Raw genomic sequence first — 20574 nt, 5'->3', positions numbered from 1 at the left:
GTGGACTTGCCCAGGAGAGGGAAAGGCCAACCTTGCCCTGAGGCAGGGTTAAACAAGGGGCCTGCCCTCCCATTTCCATTGTCTCCTGTTTTTAAAGCTGGGGAAGGGGCAAGAGGATGTTTTATATGAATTTTTATTTTTCATGAAATGGCAACATTTGCATATGCTCAGGTACATTGTGGGAGCTGCTGTTATCAGTACCAAGGACATTTATTTTGGGGTATCCATCCAGCCCCCGGCCTCACTAGGATGGAGCCAAACCCTCCCCACGGGAGGTCATATTGTTCATCCCCCCTGCTTTTACACAAGCCAGGCCAGGGAAAGAGTTCTCTTTCGTTTGGAACATCTGTTGGGTTGGAAGTCCTTCTCCAAATCTGAGTTCTTCCTGCTGCAGGGAAAGCAAGTGCCTTCCTGTGACCTCCTCCTATCCCTTCAATGTTAGGAGATGCACACAAGTCCTGTTCTTGGCACCCACCTCTTCAAAGGCCCCAGAGACACCATTTAGCTTCCACTGTGGAGAGGGGACTAGGAGGTGTGTTTTGGGAAGGGCAGATGTAGGGCTGACAGGCAGGAAGGAGGGGATGGAGCTGCCCCCCTACCCCAGACCTTCAGGGCCTCTGCTGAGCCTGGGCACCTTCATAGCCCCAGAGCCAGGCAGTACAGATAGCCAGAAGAGGCTGCTGGACGCAAGATCCAAATGGGGCCACTGCTTGTGGGGATGTCAGCAATGGGGAGGAGGAGTGCAGGAAAGAGCTGGGAGACTGGACTGAGTCACTCCAAGGTCCACTGAGGACCTTGGCCACCCCCTGGACATGGTTACACACAGCCACACATGGTCACTGGGACTGGGGTTTATTTGGGTAGCCCTTGGTGCAAGCCACCGGCCCATCTGGAGGGGATTAGAGCTCTGGCCAACAAGGTCAGCTGTCCTCTTTCTGGCTGGAGCCTGCTCATCCTTGCCAGGAAATCTGAGGGCTGGGCACGTGGAGCCTGGTCTGGGGGCAGTGAGGAGGGAGGGTGGAGGGTGGTGAAGAGCAGGTGGCTTTTTTGGCAGCCCCAGCCTTGGCTTTGGGAAGGTCTAGGCAGTTTGCTAAGTTCCCTTGTCTCTCTAGTCCCACTGACCCTGATGAATGAGGCGGCAAGGCAGATACCTTCGGCCTCATATGAATAAAGATATCCAAAGCCCAGAGGGTAAGAGACTGGCCTGAGGCCACCCAACACATCTGGTTCTTTCTGGGGCCTTAAGGGTACAATAAAGACCACTCCGGCTTCCTCTACCCCCAGGAGGTGCGGGTACTGCTGTGAGGGAGGGTGTATTTGGTATCTTCTGCCCCTCCTTCCAGTCTTCCTTCTGCTCCTCCTTCCCTTCTGCTGGTACCAGGCATGTACCTGACACGGGGATTTTATACATGGATTCGGAGGAAGGAGTTAGGGCCTTAAAGGGTTAGTTCTCCGGGGAGTGCTTGCATTTTCTAAAGAGGTCAAGGCTGAACAGAATTCTTGCTCAGATGTGGGATTTTAAGTCTGCCGCCTCTCTTCCCCAGGTGGAGCCCCCTTGGCCATGTGTGCTTCTTGCTCTGCCGGCAGGACTGTCCTGGAGAAGCTGTGGGCCAGGGTCATTGGAGATAGGGCCTCATGGTTTGGGGCAGTCACTTAAGTAATTTCATCTCTCTGAGCCTCGGTTTCCTTATCTAAAAAATGGGACAACCACCACCACCCAACTCCCAAGGCTGTGAGTTGACTAAATAGGACAATGTATCATCGCTTAGCAGAGAGCATCACAGATGGGAACATTATCTTGGTTCCTGAGGAAGCCAGCCAGGCTGTGAGGGAAGTGGAGAGGGGAGAGGGCTGGAGGGGCTGGTGGAGTAGGACCTAGGGGGGCACTCCCTCAAACACAGGTCTTAGACAACACTTAGGCCTAACTTCTTTGTTGGGGAACTGAGGCCCAAAGGAAGGGATTTTTTTTTTTGTTCCTCATTCCCCCTCCCTGCCTGAGGTTATTGATTCATCTAACAGATCTATTAAGTACCTACTAGGTGCAAAACACTGCATTAGGCCCTGGTAAGCAAAATGGACATAGCCCCTGCCCTCAGGAAACATAGAGCCTAGAGGGGGAGACAATCATTTTACTACTACAAACGTATACGTATAATTCCAGCCTGGGCAAAGTGCTATGAGGTTCCAGACTCTTGTCTGGCTCAGAACTGTGTCCTCAGCACGTTGGCACTTAAGCACTGCAATACTTGCTGAAAGAAGGCCACTCTGAGGAGGTGATGTCAGAGCTGAGGCTTGGAGGTGGGAGTTAAAAGATGGTTTCAGGGCTTCCTTTGCCTTATCTGTGGGTTCTGCTTCTCCTGTCCATTCCCCCACTCAGGCTAATAGTGAGCATTATCTGATGGGGATGTCACAGTCCCCTGATGCCCGGCACAAAGACCAGGATGCCTTAGGTGGCAGGTCACACTAGAACCCTAGCCCAGGGAAGTAAATGTGGGTCTCCATTTGTCAAGATGGTGTGTGCGTCTGCCCCCCTTTTATGTGTATGTTCTAGAACAGAGTTTAGACCACAGACGGGGGTGGCCTGGATGATAGATGAAGGTGTAGGGCCTGCTGAACACCAGGAAACCTGACCATTGGGCTGGGCAAGCCTCTCTGGCCTCATTTTCCCATTTGCAAAAAGGAGATGATAGCAGTCACTACTTTTCCTAGGGCCTCTTGACCCTGTCAGGAAAGGCAGGCCGACCTGGCAGACTGAGGACCGGCGGGAGGGAAGAAGGTGTCAGACAGTGGAGCCAACCATATAAATAGGTCCCTCTCCCAGAAGACCGCAGCGAGTTCAAGACTCTGGCTGGGCACACGCGGAATGAGAGCAGAGTCTCCCGCCAGGAGAGAAAGGCACTTAAGGGATCTGCTCATTAGCATGAAATGCAAATGAACCCAGCCTCATTTGCACAACTCGGTGCCCGGATTCGGCGAAAGGGCAACCTGGGAGGCGACGGCGCAGCAGCCGCTATGTCCTTCCCACCGCACTCTCGAAAACCCGCCTGCCGTGGAGGCGCGCTAGGGGTTGCGTGGGTGGCGCAGCCTTGGGGGAGCGCAGAACTCCGGGGAGTCGGAGGAGGGGGGACGGGCGCGGGAGGTCATCTGGTCCATCCATATGCCTCTCCGCAGTGGCGTATGCGCCCCAAAGGCTTGGGAGAGGCTGACTTGCTTGGTTCCGCCGCGTCTACCTTTCGCAGAGGTGGGGAAGTGCTTCCCGACGTCTAATCCTCGATGCCCTCTCCGCCCCACTGCACCCCAGCGCCCAGCACTCCCGCGGCGCTCCACTCCTGGGTGCCCACAGCCTTTTGAGGTGGCGCCGGCGGCGAACCGGAGCAGGAGCTGACTGAGCCCGGGGACTCGGGAAGGTGAGGCAGAGCGAGAGCCAGGGTCTGGACGTGCGTGTGCGCGCGTGGGAAGCCGCAGACCCTCTAGGACCCGCTCCTGGTAGGTTGGAGGTGTGCGAGGAGAGCAGCACCGCGAAACTCCTGCGGACAGCCTCTCCATAAGCCATATTGGAACTCGAGAGGGAGAAACTGAGGCGCGGAGTGGGGGATTGGTGGAACTTTGCAGGTTAAGAGTCGGGAAAGCCCAACTTTGGGCTTCCACTGCCTCCTACAGACTTGAGGGCCCCCGAGGTCCCTTCGCAGGAGCCTATCTCTGCTCCACAGCTGCTCTTGGGGATCCGGGCTCAGGGTCCGGCGTGACCTGCCTGGGGCCACGTGTTCCAGCGCTAAGTCCCCGCGTGGAATGCACACCCTCCATAGGATCCCTAGGGGCCTAGGGGATGAAGCTCAGGAGTGTTCAACGTGAGGTCAGGGTCAGCGGGTTGAGGTTAGGGGGTCAGGGTCAAAGTCGCAGGAATGGACAAGGAGCTGGATCAACAAGCCCAAGAGGTTGGTGGAGGCCACGCCCAGACCTTACCCACTCCTGTCTTTCCTTGGCTCCGCCTGTTTCCCGAAGACTAGCTCCCTCCAACTTGAAGCACTACCCCTGAGACATCCTGCTCCGCTCCTCTCCTTCCTCAGTCCCGCTCCCAAGCTTAACGGTGGGGTGGGCGATTCATCAAGTGGATACCCAGGATTTCGTTCTGGGACCCTGGTCACTCCCCACATTTCCAGCCGCCGTCCTCCCTTTTCCAGGCCCGCCCAGAGCTGAGCCCCGCCCTCCGGCTGTGGTCCAATTCAAGGGTCTTGGACAAAGGATGCCCGGGGGCCAGCAGCGCTATCCCAGGACCCAGCGCGGAATACTCTGATTCCTCGGGGCTTCCTTCAGGGGAGTCCCAGAGACCCCAGTAGCCAATAGGAAAGTGGGTTCGGTCTGGGTAGCCGTCTAATTGGCTCCGGCCTTCGGGAACGGACCCAGGAGCAAGGGGAAGGGAGAGGGGCGGTCCTGGGCTTTGGGGTGGGAACCGGATTCCAGCTGTGGTTCTCTCCCCGGGAGCCCCCGCCCGCACTGCCACGGCGGCCAGCCAATGGGCGCGCCGCTCGGGGCTGAAGGCGCGTAGCGATTGGCTGCGAGGCTGGCAGGGGAGAGGCGGGGCTGAGGCTTGAAGTTGGAGTGAGGGATCCAGCTGTGGTGTGCGCCGGGCTCCTCGCCGCCGCTTTCGCTTGCTCGCTCCGCGTCTCGGCCGGAGGAGGAGGCAGTGGCGCCGGCGACAGCTACGGCAGCGGCAGCCACCGCGGCGGCTGCGGCGGCGGCATCTCCGCCTCCACCCCCGCCCGGGACGGCCCCCCACCGTCTCCCCGCCCCTCCCGGACCGTGAGCCCGCCGCGGGGCGGAGGAAGGAGCCGGCCCCCACCCCCTCCAAACCCACCCCCAAAGAGATCCCTCCTCCCCTCCCCCCGCCGTCGCTGGCGCGGAGCCGGGACAATGCTGACCCCTTAGATCCTGCTCCAGCTGCGGCGCTGGAAGAGGGGGCGCCCCTCCCCGGACCCCCGCCCTCCGCTCCCCTTTTCTCTCCCCCTCTCGGGGCCGCTTAGCCGAAGGTAGCTCCAAATCTGGCGACCGGAGCCTAGGCGCGAAGCGAAGAAGCCGGAACAAAGTGAGGGGGAGCCGGCAGGCTGGCCCGGGGGGCCCCAGGGGCCCTGGGGACGCGGGACTCGCGCCGGGCGGGGCTTCCCTGCGACCCGGCGCCCCGCGGGCAGCATGCCCCTGCGGGCAGGGGGAGCTGGGCTGAACTGGCCCTCCCGGGGGCTCAGCCTGCGCCCTAGAGCCCCCCAGATGAGCCCCCTCCGGGGCCCCCCGGTTGCGTGAGGACACCTCCTCTGAGGGGCGCCGCTCGCCCCTCTCGAGACAGCCCGGGGCCCCGGCTGGCCAGAGGATGGACGAGGAGGAGGATGGAGCGGGTGCCGAGGAGTCAGGACAGCCCCGGAGCTTCCTGCGGCTCAACGACCTGTCGGGGGCCAGGGGACGGCCGGGGCCGGGGTCGGCGGAAAAGGACCCGGGCAGCGTGGACTCCGAGGCGGAGGGACTGCCGTACCCAGCGCTGGCTCCGGTGGTCTTCTTCTACTTGAGCCAGGACAGCCGCCCGCGGAGCTGGTGTCTCCGCACGGTCTGTAACCCATATCCTCCGGGGCACGACGGCAGGGATGGGGGTGGGGGGTCCGCAGGGGGGCGGGCCGCACCGCCAGAGGGGACCAAAAGCCAGGTGAGTTGGAGAAGTGATCCTGGAAGGTGGGCAGATGAGAGGGGGGCTGCTAAGGAGGAAAGGGGGCGTCAGAGAGGGAGCGGAGAAGCGAGCAGGTTTGGCAGTTACCCCAGACGAGCCCCACCTCGGTACACACACCTCAGTCCTCCTTGAGGGGTTGAGATCCAGGCCAGGAAAAGAGGGGAGACGTGCCCCGTTGCTTTGCAGCTGGATCCTCTCCAGATGTGGGCAGGGAAGGGTCGTCATCTTCCAGATGTGGGAAGCTTCGGGAGCCTGGGAGCTCTACTCTGCCCGCCGCCGGTTAGCGAGCTGGGTTTGGTTTCCGAGTTTGGGGGGTGGGGTGGGGAGGAAGCTGCGGGGACGGGGGAAGGGGGACCGCAATCTCCTGGGTTTCCCTTTTGCCCCCGCTTTAAAGTTTGCAGTGGATTCTAGGGTCTGAGCCCCCCACTTGGTCTTGAGGCTGAGGTTTTTACTGACCCAGAAGGAGATATTGGGGGGCGGGGACCAGCTCCTAACCCCCCCACTCTCATCCCGCGGGTTGGAGGCACAACAAGGAGATTCCGGCGGCGGCTGATGTCAGGGGCGCAGAATGAGAACAAGATGTGGTGGAGGGGGAGCTGTCTGCCCCCAGAGCTGGGATAGAGACCCTTTCAGCTGGAGCCCAGTACCCAAAGGGCCTTCCTTCTCCCCAGTTCTTTATTCAATGCGGGGTGCTTAAGGTTGGGTTGGGAGTTTTGTGCTAGATTTTTTTCTTGTGGAGGGAAAGATTGTGGCAAGAGCTTTGGCAAGCGGGGGATGGGATTAAGCCGGTTTAAGTTATCCATTCCTTTCACAAATAAAGAGTGCTCCCGCGGGATCATAGAGCAGGTATGGGAGACCGAAGCCCTTCAAGAAAGTACTGTGGGGTGGGGGGCGGTGAGGCCATGAGCTGGTTTGCTAAGAAAGACTCGGGTCCACCACCCCAGTGTCTACTCCTTGGATGGGTTTATGGAATGCAAGCCCCTCATTCCAGGAGGATAGATTTAGCGCTGCCTCCTATCCTCTGCCCAGCCCCTTCATTCCCAGGGCCTCTCCCCCAAGCCCCTAGCACAAAGCTCTGTTTGACTAATGCGGGGCTCCAGCCTCCCGGTGGGTCCCACCACCGCCAGAAGGAAAGGAGAGGGGGTGCGCTGCCATCCCAGGCTCCTGGCTTCTCCTGGCTCCTTCCTCCTAGCTCAGGATCTTTTGGACCCAGAGTGGGAGACTGCAGGTCTCCCTTGTAACCCCTGAGAGCCCAACCCGGACTCTGCTTTGGGGAGGTGGGGGGGAAGCTTGGTGCCGCCCTCTCTGCAGCTCTGCTGCCTCTAGTGCGCAAAGCAGGGATGTGAGCTTGGGTCCCCCCCAACCCCCATCCTGTACACCCCGTGGGTCTTTAGGAAGCTCCCCTCATCACACCCTCTCTCCACCCGCTGCCCCTTCTTCCTTTCTCTCTGAGATGCAGGAGGAGAGAGATGGGGGCCTCAGAGGTCTGTGGACCTGCTGAATAGGCATATCTTGGGAATGACTCCTCCCTCGTCCCCCACCCCCTGCCTCTAGGCCCCTTTCTCCGTGGCAGACAGGGAATGGAGATGGGGAACAAATGTCTCTGAGAAGGATGGGCTCTGGCCGTCACTCTCTCCATCCTTAACTACCACCCTGTCCACGAATGGGAAAAAGCACCAGTGCTATCCCCTCCTCAGGGGTCCAGGTGAGGCAGAGAGAGCCGTCCGCTTTCCCTCTCCTTCCACAAAAACCAGACCTCTGGCCTAGCATCTCCCCACGTGCCCTGTCTCCAGGGGCTAATGGATGGTCTGAGGTGGGGGGGAAGATTCCTTCCTTTGAGGTGTTCTGGGAAGGGGCAAGGGGAGAGGGCTGGGATGAGAAGAGAGATGGGAGCCCAGTGCTTGCTCTGTGGGTGGGAGAGCAGGCTTTTCTCTGGGGTGCTGGGAGTCCAGGTATGGGGCATGGTATCACTAGGTATGGACAAGCTGCTAAGGCTAGATTGGCTGAGGATGGGTGGAGAACAATTTCTAGGCAAGGGGGCTGTCTAAGTGTGCCCTCACAACTCCCACCACAAACAAGTGTCAAGGGAAACGTATATTTTCACTACCAGAGGGGCTCTAAACTGACTCGGGCCTCAATGTTTCCCTTTGTCTCTTTTTGGGTTTCTGTGAAGCTTCCCTTGGCTCCACAAGGTTCCTCTCTGCACCTCTGAGCCTGAGGGATGTAAGGACACCTTCCCTCAACTAACTGAAGCTAGTTCAACTCTTGGCATTCTTCTTAGCCCCTTCCTCTCTTAGCCTCTTTAAGAAAAACCAGGTTTCCTAGAGAGGAGATCTAGACCCAGGTAGAAGTGGTGTGTGTGTGTGTGTGTGTGTTGGGGTGGGAGGGAGGGCAGTAAAAAGAAGAGGGGCTGGGAAGGGAATGTTTTGGTATTGGGGAGACCCGGGGTACTCCCAGACAGTCAATTCAGAGCCAGAAAGCCCCCCCCCCGCCCCCACCCCAGGTTACAGGGAAGCGTGGTGGACTTTCCACTGTGTTTCTTCAAGTGTGAGGGAGTGCGTTTCCCTTCCCGGGAAGGAGACCCTAAGCATTCCCTCTCCGGCTGTTGTGTCACATCTGGAAGTTTGTGTAGGAGTTTCTCCAAGCTCAGAGCCCAGCACAGCTTTTTCTCATTTGGAAATCACAGGCTGGCATTTGGGATGCTGAGAGGGGGAGGGGGGCCAGAGGGGGAGAAGGGAGCCTGCCAGGAGAGGGGAGGAGAAGGGGGAGGCCTGAATGGGCAGGAGCCCTAATGGCTTCCAGAAGTGAGTGTGAGTGTGAGTCTGCGTCACTGTGTGTGTCTGAGTGTGTGTGTCTGGAGGGGAGGGGGCATCCAGAATTTCTGGAGCTTTCCTTGCCACTGTCCTAGTGCCCCCAAGTTTGCCTGTTTCTCTTACCTAGGGAGAAATCTCCATTTTGGTCCTCAGAGGAAAATGGGAGGGGGGTGTTCTTTCTGTCCCCTCACCCATGCCCTCCTCTCATTTTCAAACTCAAGGCTCTCCAGAGGGGATTCTGGGGAGAAAGGGCTGGGGCCGGGGAATTGAATAGGACTGGGGGTTGGAGTTTGGAGCACCCCCTGGCCCTCTTTCTGTCCCAGGCCCACCTTCCTTCTGGGCCACACACCCACTCTGCTCCACGGAACTGTTGGGGGACTCCCCATCACCCGTAGTGCCAGTTGGATCTATTCCTGGGATTACCCCCACCACACAGCACCCCTCACCCCTCGCCTGCTCCCGCCCCAGCTCTCACCCCGCCCTGCCTGCCTCAGCCAGGATGGCGACAGACACAACTGCTCACACACGCAGACATGTACACACACACACACACACACACACACACACACACTCACTCACAGACATTTGAATCAGATTTCTGGCCTATTTCCCCCTCCAAAGATTCCAGCGGACCGGCTCTCTTGTGTCTCTGTCTCACATCTCTGTCTCTGGGTGGGGCCGGCTGCCTTTCTTCAGGCTTCAGTTTTCAGTTCGCCTGGAAACCTCTCTCCCCACACACCCACACGTTGGAGCCAGTGACAGGGAGACCACTGGGGAACAGGCATGTGGGAGTAGGGGCTTGGCGAGGGAATCCCCCTTTCTGCCTTCCTAGGAGGAGCCTTGCTGCTGAGCCCCATATCCCACCCTACCCCGGGTAATGCTGAATCCCATAGATATCAGCCTCTCCATGGGGTGGGTGAGAACCGCACCCCACCTTCCCATCGAGTACTAGAAGGTCAGGATTCCTGGGTCCAGGCCGTTTTCTCCTCAGCACTCCTCAGTCAGATTTCCAGGCTCCTAGTGGGGTATGGGGCAGCTGGAGGGCCTGCTTCCCTTCCCAGTCACGCCCTGCTTAGAGCCCCCATGCCTCTGGAGGTGCCCCAGCCCGCCTCCCTCCTCTCCCCACCCCTCTCTCTATGGCAGCTGCCAGGCTAGGCAGCCCCACGGAGAGGACTCAGTTGTGCAGATAACATGCTCTAGTTCTCTCTCTCGGAGGGAGAAGAGGAGGAGGGATGGAAGTGGGGTTTCTCACCCTGCCATTTCCTTTTTCTCTGCTTTTGATGGTGGGTTGTAGGGAAAAGAAAGATCCTCCCCTCTCCTACCCACCTCCCCCTTTGGGATCCACTCCAGCCCGGACAGTCACCATGGCAACAGTAGACATGTGACTGCACAGGTCTCTCATAGTCACTATGGCAACCAGTGTCCCCGTTCCCTTGGTTGCCATGGAAATTTGTCACATGGTTCCCCCCCCCCCAACCTGATAACCTGTGGGTCTCCCTGCTTCCCCTTCCCTGTTGAGTACAAGACAGCAGCCTGGGTGAGGGGAGTTCATGTGTGAGGGGGGGGTCCCTCTAATTACCATGGCAACAAATCCACGCCACCTGGTGACACATCCTGTTGTTATGGCAACAGAGGAACATCACACAGTGACATACGGCCATGTTCCCAAGGAAAGGAGCCCTCTCCTGAGAAGGGTGAAAGACCCCACCCCATTAATTATTCCTCGATTCAGATGGTCCCAAATTTTCCTGTGCCTTGGCATCTCCCTGTCCATTTATGCTTACCTGTAGGGAAAGGAGAGAAGTAGAGAGGGCAAGATGTACCTGGGAGTAAGCTGAATTGCCAAGGGAGCCCTTGAGAAGGGGCTTCCGTAGTTAAGAGCTGGTGGTGGGGTTATTTGGAGGTAGGCTCTGGCTATAAGAGGCCCCAATGTGAGCATGTGTGAGGTGGGGACAGGAGGGACAGCTCCCCTCTAGTGTTAACTTCTGCACCCTGCCCCCCTTAATTATCATTAATTCATCATTATGGAAGAAAATAAGGCAGGGAAACATGAATGGGGAGATACATCTGGCTTGTAGGTAGGGAGATTGATTGGTTAAGTGATTGACTCATTCATTCATTCATTCATTCATTCATTCGTTCGTTCGTTCGTTCGTTCATTCTTCACATGTATTGATCGCCTGCCACATGCCAGGCAGTACTCTAAGCTTTATAGGGGCTATAAAGATGTATCCAAGTGCCCCTTCCTCAGCAAGGGAGATGAGCAAAGTGCACAGATGACATGGTGGACTAACTCCCATTAGAGGTGCCCCAACAGGTGTCCCAGCAGCCCCTCTTCTCAGAAGAACTAACCGCCTTCCCCCATGAAAAGATATCTGCTCCCATGGGTCCCTTCCCTACAGAGAAAAGGAGAAAGCTAGCTTGGGGAAAACAGGCCAGTTATTGAGGGTAACTGTGTCCTTCGTTTTCCAGATGATGGCTCTAATGGAGCTCCCTCCCTGTCCCCCTTTTTCCAGGGTGACCCCTGGCTGACCCCTGTTCTGGGGAGAGATCCATTGGGTCCCTGCTCCACTCAGGAAAACAGCTCCATGGAAACAGAGCACTCTTTATTTTCCACTTCCATTTACTTACCCCCAAAACCTAGAACTTTAAAAAAAAATTTTTTTTTACTCTTGTTCTTGGGAGGAGGTGGAGGTTAAGTAAACTGCAGTGCCTTGGGACAGTTGGGTACCTGTGGTGGCAAGTGATGTAAGTCTGAGGGAAAGGGGCCTGGGTGATGGAGGCGGGGCTATGAGGGGATTGATTGAGCTCCTGGGAAGGGGGCATGGCCTAAGGTTCACGACAGAGATGGCATGTGGCTGGGATCAGCTAGCAGGAAGGTCACTGGGTTCCTGGTCAAAGGCGTCTCACTCCAGAAGTGGGGTGACAACCGGGAGATCCCACCTGCTCTGGCCCCGTTCCACCCCACGTCGTCTGGCTTCGTGGTCATGCTGTGAGCTGCCATGACACCCTCCCTCCCTTCATCCCCGAGGCCTTCGTCTTTCCTCAGACCTTACTCTCAGTTTGTTTCCAGCCTCCTTGCTCTTCCCCACCCCTCTCATATTTTCCTTGAGAAAAATAGGATGCTTGGTCATTTAGTGTGAGTCTGGTGTCCAAAACCTTCTAAGGCCATTTTGTGTATTCTTGGCTGTTGATGGGCTGGAAGTTAGCCCCTTAATAAAATCCACTATTTGGAAAGACTCAGCGTTTAGAAGGACGCCTCTCTCCTCTCTGCTGCAGAACAGAGTCTGTTTTAGTTGATCTAGGCTGGGAGCCACAAGAGACTGTAATGGTGGCCTGGTCTGTATGTGCAGGGTACTGTCCACTCGGCATGGTAGGTAGGGGGGTCCTCATTATTTAAATGCTTGACTGTGTCTAGAGGCCATCTGAGATCTTTGAGAAGTCAGGGGGCTGGTGGTGGGAGAGGCAGCCACGGGCTCCGGTGCTGTGGTGAAGCTGTGGACCCTCTTGTCTGCCTCTGCCTGTCTGTCTGGTGCCAGTACGCTCCTAACAGCCCGTTCCCTTGATGCCTGAGAAGCATGGAAGCAGCTATCCCAAATCAGGAGCTTGGAAACCCCAGTTTCATCCTGGCATCTCCTGTGACCTACAGCACACAACTTTAGCTCTGTGGGCCTCGGTTTCCTTGGATTCTAGGGAAGAAAATGATCTACTCCAGATACTTCACGGGGCTGTTGTGAGCATCAAATGTGGCATGGTGTGAAAGTGCTTGGTAAACTGTAAGGCAGACATAATCTGACTAGGTTTGTGTCACACATTCACATACATTATGTCATTTGCTTCTCACATCTTCCCTGGGAGGTAGGGAGAATCAGAGGCAGCAGCAAACTCTTGGTGTCTGGCATTTCCATAAGCGTGATCGATTTTATCCCGCAAATGGCTTGTGCAAATAGTCAGTGTATTTGTGGCTCTTCTTACTTTACAGAAGAGGAAGTGGGGCCCAGAGGGGTGAGGTGACCAAGGTGGGACTGGGCCAGGGCCTTTCCATTGCACCTGGTTATGTGTCAGATGGGGTTGGGAGGTCAAGAAGCAGGAGGCACCAGAGCAGGGCATCGGGCATGAGTTCAAGTCCTGCGCTGGCCAGCTGTTTCCTTGACCGCCTGTTTACCTGGTTTGAGCGTATCAGCATGTTGGTCATCCTTCTCAACTGTGTGACTCTGGGCATGTTCCGGCCATGTGAGGACATCGCCTGTGACTCCCAGCGCTGCCGGATCCTGCAGGTGAGTGTGTGTGTGTGGTTGGGGGTTCAGGGGTGGGAAAGCTCCTGACCTTAATAACCGGACCCCTTCTCTGCAAGAGGCCCTGACCCCACTGGTGGGAGTGGGGGTGAAAGGTGCTCTCCCACCCCCTTCTCAGTTTTAATAACCTCTCATTTCCACTTCAGGCCTTCGATGACTTCATATTTGCCTTCTTCGCCGTGGAGATGGTGGTAAAGATGGTAGCCTTGGGAATCTTTGGGAAAAAGTGTTACCTGGGAGATACTTGGAACCGGCTGGACTTTTTCATCGTTATTGCAGGGTGAGGGCCTGGGCTGGGGGTGGGCAACCAATAGAACAGATCAATCCCTTCCCCAGGGCCAGAGACCTAGGCCTGGCTCCCTCCCGCAGCCCACCTCTAGTGCTGCTTTCTCCCTGGCTGTCCACTAAGGGTCCAAGGCTGTCCTGCCTATAGCGCTCCAGCCTGTACTGCTCTGAATCCATGACCCCTCCATCCACTCCCTCTTCAGGGTCCCTGGGTGGAGGAGGGGGAGGAGTCTGCGGTTGTGCTGCCCCTCTGCAGCAGGATTCCTCATTGACCTCTTTTGACCCCCATGGCGGCCTCAGACTCAAAGGGCCTCCCTTTGGGCCCCTCCCTGCAGGATGCTGGAGTACTCGCTGGACCTGCAGAACGTCAGCTTCTCAGCTGTCAGGACAGTCCGTGTGCTGCGACCGCTCAGGGCCATTAACCGGGTGCCCAGTGAGTGTCCCCTTGGCCTTCAGCCCCTGGACAGAGAGCCCCAAGAGGCAATATGGGAATCTCAGACCCCCACCCCTACCTCCTGACCACTCCCAGGCCTCATCAGGACCTGGCACTTTGAGGCAGGCCCCATTAGGGAAGGGCCCAGTGGGGAGTTGGGTCACTGGAGCCAAGTGAAGCCCCCACCCCTGGCTATGGCACTGTGAGAATTGCCTGGAAAGACACTTCCCCCTCATTTTAGCCTGGTTTTGGGTCAGAGTCTCAGAAATGTCTCAGATGACCCTCTCCCTGCAGCTAGATGACCACTCTCTGCCCTGAAATAGGGGTGGTCGGAATGGGGTAGAGAGGCTGGCAGGCCAGGAGGAGTGGCTGCAAAGTGCCATGACCTTTTCTAGCCAGAACAGCCTCTCCTGCAGTCTGGTTCTCACTGGTGAGACCACGCTGGCCACGCTGAGCATGACTTCCCTCAAGACAAGGCCACACCATGCCTCACCCTCCCGCCTGTATCCCCTTCCTCCTTCCCACTGCCTTCCAACCCGTTGCAGCAACTGACTGCCGGGACCATTATCTAAATTAAACCGCATTGGTTTCCCGAGCCAGCGAAGCTTTGGCAGTTCTAGCTTCCCCTACATCCTGCCCCCCACCCTTGCTCAGGCCCCCTTTGCAACTCCCCAACCTACACAAGCTGCAGATGGTTTCTACTGCAGTCCCAGGAGTGGAGGTGTGGGGGAGCAGATTTCTGGGGCTTTGTGCCTGATGTAGCAGCAGTCCTCTTTGGTGTGTGTGTGTGTGTGTGTGTGTGTGTGTGTGTGTGTGTGTGTGTGGTGTGTGCATATATACGAGCACAAGGCGCATGCATGTGTCTGTGTGTGTGAAATGCAGCTGCCTCTGGGTGTCCTCCAGGCCTTGGGGTGTGCTGGTGTTAACAGGAGCTCCAGACGAGGCATGCCTTCACCTCCTCTCCCACCCCAGGTGATGGCTGGCAGATTTATAGGCCTCTGTCTAACCACTGGTGTAATTCCCTTAATGCAAACCCTGAGGAATTGATCTCAGTTGGAGCACCGAGGAACTGAAGGGGGTGGAGAGGGATTGAGTGAGAACACAGCTGCAAAGGGCCTCTGCAGTTACCAAGAGGGATAATTAGCTTCCACTTAGAAGCTTTTTCCCTGGAAGGGGCAGGGGGCCATGAGTGGCACTTTGAGGGTCAAAACCAGCCGTTAGAAGTCTGTGTACTTGACAGTGGGCTTGTTGGCCTGGGGGCTAGTTCAGACCTTGTGGGCTGGTTGGTCTTAGACCTGGCGTGGGGCAGGGTTGTGGTGGCTTTCCCTAGAGAGGGGGTTGTTAATTGGTGGCCACCTGAGAAGACAGCCTTGTGTCCCCTCGGGTCCCGGTGTGGGGATCTTGACCACGCAGAGAGTAGACTCAAGGCAGGGGGCTGAGAACCGTGGAAAAAGCCGCAGGGCATCTTGGCCCTTGCTGAGGGCTGGATCTCAAGTGAGATACCTGTCTTCTGCTAACATCCCTCCTGGAGTCCTCTGCCTCGGTTTCCCCAATGAATGCAGTGGTGGTACCTTAGAACGGTCAGCTGACTGTGTCTGGTGAAAGCAGGAAGCAGGTAGGGAGTGTGTGTGTGTGTGTGTGTGTGTGTGTGTGTGTGTGTATGTGTGTGTGTGTAATTGGATCCAGGAGCGGAAAGCCTGGTTTCAGTCCTGTTAGCAGTTGTACCTACAAGTAGTAGCTCTGTGATGCTGGACAAGTCAGTTCTCTGAGCCTGGATCCTCATCTATAAATTGGGGGTGATATCCTTGCCATGATGACGTTGGGAGAGTTAGGTGGGATACATTGCAGGTGTGTGCTTTGGAAGCTGCCGTTAGGCTGGCTCATCCTTGGTGGTTCTGCACACTGATTAATGGGGGAGGCGAGAGGGATAGTGGGGAAGGGTTAGCGGCTGCACGGGCTGCCTGCGGAGTTAGAGGTGTCTGTCTGTCTGAGCCTCAGAGGCCCCAGTGGGCCCCCTCTGAGAGTGCTGCCAGGCTCATGGCAGCCAGTCTAGCCCGGCCAGCCTGGCGCCCCCAGCGTGGCTTCTGCCCCCACAGGCATGCGCATCCTGGTCACGCTGCTGCTGGATACACTGCCCATGCTGGGCAACGTCCTGCTGCTCTGCTTCTTCGTCTTCTTCATCTTCGGCATTGTGGGCGTCCAGCTGTGGGCAGGGCTGCTTCGGAACCGATGCTTCCTGCCCGAGAACTTCAGCCTGTGAGTGGCTCATGGGGTAGGGGTGACCTGGGAGTGGTTGTGGGGCTGGGACCACCCCTGTTGCTATTAACATATCTGTTCTCATATCAGTGATGTGTCTGGTTCTCAAACTACCCATTGGAGTCACCTGGGGAGCTTAAAAAATTACTGAAGCCTGGGTCCCACCCCCACTGACTCTGATTTCATTGGTCTGGGGGTCAGCCTGGGGATGGGGATTTTTTTTTAAAGATTTTATTGGAGAATTGGGGGAGAGGAACGGTGTTGGGGAATTGGGGAAGGGGACCAGCCAAGTTGTTGTTCTTCAATCGTTGTTGTGGAGGGCTCCAGTCGCCATCTGGCTACCCGTCGACAGCTCGTGGCCTCTAAGCTCAAGGTGCTGTGTTCAATCTTAGTTGCGGGTGGGCGTAGCCACCATCCCATGCGGGAGTAGAACCCGGCTGCCTTGTTGTTAAGAGTGCATGCTCTACCCACTGAGCCATCCGAGCGGCAGCTCAGCTCAAGGTGCCGAGTTCAGTCTTAGTTGCGGGTGGGCATAGCCCACCATGAACAAGCAATCTTGTTGTTACACCAGCTGAGCCACTTGCTGGCAGCTCAGCGACAGCTCAGCTCAGGCACAGCGTCACTGGCCCATGTGGGAATCGAACCGGCAGCCCTGTTGCTCAGAGCTCACGCTCTTAAGCCAACTCTTAACCAACTGAGCCACTCGGACAGCCCCAGGGTGGGGATTTTTAAAAGCTCCTCAATGAGCCTAACGTGCAGCCATGCTGGGAAACCACTGCTCCAAGATATAACCTTCCAGAATTTCACACTCTGTTCTCACACTCCCCATCCACACACACAAATCCCTGTGCCTGCCTGGTGCTTGCCCCAACTCTGTATGCCCCTGCATGCCCCAGTGCACTCACCCAGCCCTCCCTTCTTGGGCTCTCTCCCTGGGGAACCTGCCCTCAGCCTCACCCCTGTCCCCTTCACAGCCCCCTGAGTGTGGACCTGGAGCGCTATTACCAGACTGAGAACGAGGACGAGAACCCCTTCATCTGCTCCCAACCGCGGGAGAACGGCATGCGCTCCTGCAGGAGCGTGCCCACCCTTCGCGGGGAGGGGGGCGGGGGCCCGCCCTGTGGCCTGGACTACGAGGCCTACAACAGCTCCAGCAACACCACCTGTGTCAACTGGAACCAGTACTACACCAACTGCTCGGCGGGGGAGCACAACCCCTTCAAGGGCGCCATCAACTTTGACAACATCGGCTATGCCTGGATTGCCATCTTCCAGGTGGGGCAGCCTGGGCGCTGGGAGATCCCCCCCCCCTCCGAATGCAAGGCTTGGACTGGTTGTTCTCAGGGTGGGGATGGGGTCGGAGCCTCTGGAGGAGACTGCAGGAGGCGTTAGGGGGCCCAGAGTCAGCCTGCCCCTCTGCCACCTCCCCAGGTCATCACGCTGGAGGGCTGGGTCGACATCATGTACTTTGTGATGGACGCTCATTCCTTCTACAACTTCATCTACTTCATCCTCCTCATCATTGTGAGTGATTCCTCAGGCCCCGAGGGGATGGGGGATCCTGGGGAAATGGGTTGGGGAAGTCCAGAGAGGGGAAAGCTCGCTCAGTCTGAAGTTCTAGCTCTTAGGACAAGTCCTGTTGAGACGCAGGCAGAGGAGGCACCTGTCAAAAGGAGTCAGGAGGAAATCCAAGGTCAAGGCCTGACTTTATATCACTTAGCACTACTTAGAACCTTGGGCAAGTCATTCCCCACCAGGCCTCACCCTGGACCTCTGTTTCTTCATCAGTAAAATGGGTGGATCTCAACCTAGGGTGATACCACCTCTCCCAGGGGGCATTTGGAAGTGGCAAAGGGTGGTCCTGCTTTTTACGAGGACTAGGAGAACACTATTGGCACTTTGTTGGAAAGCCGGCAGGAGATGGTAAACGTCCTGCAAACAAAGCATTGTTCCACCCAAAATTCCCATCATTCAGTGTTGAGAAACACTGCGTGATCTCTTATTCCTTCCAGCTCAGAAGTTCCAAGACTTAATGAGGGCAGAAGACGGAGGCAAAAGTAGCAATATTTAATAGTTTAAATCACAACCATTCATAGTTAACAATTTAATTGCTACTACTTAATAGCTAATATTTATTGAGCTCTTACTATGCGCCAGTCCCCACTCAAGCACTTTTTTATGTGCTGGTGCTTTTAATCCTCACCATGATCCTGTTATCATCTCCACTTTACAGATGAGGAAACCAGCATTTCCTCATTTGTCTGACCCCACCGTGGGCTTTGCATGTGCTGTGAATCAGTCTTGCTGGGCAGGGCATCGGGGCTGATGTGTGCTGTAGCATCTACTGCCTGCTGAGTCTTCATCGTCCCTGTGAGAGGGAGGCACGCAGGGACTGTGACCCCAGCTCTGAAAGGAGAACTCTGAGCTCCAGAGAGCTTGGTCACCAGACTACGTGAGTGGCTGGAGTTGAGAATTCAACCCCAGACTACTGACTCCAAGTCCAGCCCTTTCTTCATGTCACCAAGAGGCCAATGGAGAGCCAGTGGAGGGGCAAATATTGAGAGAAAGAGATTAAGATCTAGTCAGGGTTTAGGACAAGCTCCAGAGAGAGGTGGAGACAGAATAAGGCAGCTCTTGGTGAGTGAGAGACAGTCTGTAGGCCCTGAGAAAGAACAAGGCCTTGAGGCCACTACTTCCTGCCCCTGCAATGTCCCCTGGTGCAGAAGAGTGACCAGGCCAGGCTTGGGGCCTGTTCCCATCCCCTACCAGCACCTGGGGTGGCATGGCAAGTGCTTCTGAGAAGACCGGGCTTTTCACTATGCTGTTCTCCCTGGGCTTGGCGGAGGGGGAGGGAATCAGACGGGGAGGTAAGGGGCCTAGTTTCCACCCTCCCACACACACCCTCAAAAATCTTTTCAAACAACTCCCTGGAATCACACTAGTGAAACTAATTATCATAATTACTAGGACACAATCTAGAAAAAAAATATATCTGCTTTGTCACCATAAATATTCATTTCCTTCATTCTGGCTTGTTGTCCAAACAATGTCCATCCCAGAATCCTGGGGAAACTGAGGCATGGGATGGGGACGGGGAATTGTGGGCAAGTCAGAGTGGCAGCTCGGCTAGTCTGTAGGGTTCAGGGTTCAGTCCATCACCCGGCTGGGGTAGGGGAGAGGCACAGGGAAAAGCAATACAGGCAAGGCCGATGGTCATAGGATACTGAGGCCCCATGGTTAAGGGTCTCACTCAAGGTCACACAGCTAAACTTGGGACTAGAAGCAGGAGTCTTGTGAACACGGTTTTTGCCAAGATCGCAAAAGCTCAATCCAATGTGAAAACCCCACGTCCCGAAGATCGCACTGATTTCCACAGCCTTCGCTGCTCTTAACGGGAATTGGGGAGGGCTGCTCAGAATCTGTGTGGGTCGGCATGTTTAGGGGCAGTGGGTTTGGGAGATATCCTTGCAGGGTGGCATCAGGATCAATAGGAATGCCTTGGAGTTCCACAGAGCTTGGTTTAAGCCTTAGCTTTGCTGTGCATTAGCTGAATGATCTTGGGCAAATTCCTCGACCTCGCTGAGCCTCAGTTTCCTCAACTGTCAGAAGGAGATAATAAAAGTGTCACCTCTTGAGACTGTCATGAGAATAACATGACAGCTATTGAGCCCAGTGCCTGGCACATAGGAAGTGCTCAGTACACTACGGCTGGCATTGTGATCCCCTTTTCTTCAGGACGTCTCCTCTTGCTGTCCCCACCCCAACAGGTGGGTTCCTTCTTCATGATCAACCTGTGCCTGGTGGTGATTGCCACGCAGTTTTCAGAGACCAAACAGCGGGAAAGTCAGCTGATGCGGGAGCAGCGCGTGCGGTTTCTGTCCAACGCCAGCACCCTGGCCAGCTTCTCTGAGCCAGGCAGCTGCTATGAGGAGCTGCTCAAGTACCTTGTGTATATTCTCCGTAAAGCAGCCCGCAGGCTGGCCCAGGTCTCCCGGGCAGCTGGCGTGCGGGTGGGGCTGCTGAGCAGCCCTGTGCCCCATGGGGGCCAGGAACCTCAGCCCAGCAGCAGCTGTTCGCGTTCCCATCGCCGTCCGTCTGTCCATCACCTGGTACACCACCACCACCACCATCACCACCACTACCATCTGGGCAACGGGACACTGCGGGGCCCCCGGGCCAGCCCGGAGATCCAGGACAGGGATGCCAATGGGTCCCGCCGGCTCATGCTGCCACCGCCCTCAACACCTGCCCTCTCTGGGGGCCCTCCAGGGGGTGCAGAAGCTGTGCACAGCTTCTATCATGCTGACTGCCACTTGGAGCCAGTCCGCTGCCAGGCACCCCCACCCAGGTCACCATCTGAGGCATCAGGCAGGACTGTGAGCAGCGGGAAGGTGTACCCCACTGTGCACAACAGCCCTCCACCAGAGATGCTGAAGGAGAAGGCGCTTGTGGAGGTAGTCCCCACCTCTGGACCCCCGACCCTCACCAGCTTCAACATTCCACCTGAGCGCTATAGCTCCATGCACAAGCTGCTAGAGACACAGAGTACAGGTGAGACATCTGGGTGGGGGCATGTCAGTGACCCTCAACCGAGGGCCAGGTGGTTTCTCAGAGAGGATCAGAGGTCGGGAGTCAGAAGGACTGGGCTTGGGTTCCCATTCTGCCATTTGCAGCCTTGGGACCTTCAACCAATCTCATCGCTTCTTTGAACCCTAATTTTCTCATCTGTTAAAATGGGAATCATAATTCCCACATTATAATAATAACGATAACCATCATGTA

The 20574-nt window shown here is 56.5% G+C and overlaps 1 protein-coding gene across 26 annotated transcripts in view; it reads left to right on the top strand.

Annotated features, from left to right (window-relative positions):
* The first annotated feature begins 3112 nt into the window (after nt 1-3112).
* Nucleotides 3113-20574, top strand: part of CACNA1G (calcium voltage-gated channel subunit alpha1 G) — a 64967-nt gene continuing 47505 nt past the window's right edge. For 15 of the 26 annotated variants that reach the window (XM_019638551.1, XM_019638547.1, XM_019638540.1 and 12 more), the window contains exons 1-8: nt 4977-5604; nt 12689-12800; nt 12965-13098; nt 13439-13536; nt 15633-15792; nt 16767-17067; nt 17224-17316; nt 19560-20343. In XM_019638551.1, coding sequence (XP_019494096.1) covers nt 5363-5604; nt 12689-12800; nt 12965-13098; nt 13439-13536; nt 15633-15792; nt 16767-17067; nt 17224-17316; nt 19560-20343 — 1924 coding nt within the window. In that variant the 5' untranslated portion in view covers nt 4977-5362. Of the gene's footprint in view, nt 5605-12688; nt 12801-12964; nt 13099-13438; nt 13537-15632; nt 15793-16766; nt 17068-17223; nt 17317-19559; nt 20344-20574 lie in introns of all 26 variants that reach the window. The other 11 variants (XM_019638531.1, XM_019638535.1, XM_019638534.1 and 8 more) reach the window with 7 other exon arrangements.

The sequence above is a fragment of the Hipposideros armiger genome, unplaced genomic scaffold, assembly GCF_001890085.2.
Source record: "Hipposideros armiger isolate ML-2016 unplaced genomic scaffold, ASM189008v1 scaffold_40, whole genome shotgun sequence".
Lineage (NCBI taxonomy): Eukaryota > Metazoa > Chordata > Mammalia > Chiroptera > Hipposideridae > Hipposideros > Hipposideros armiger.
This window is presented reverse-complemented; position numbering and strand designations above follow the sequence as displayed.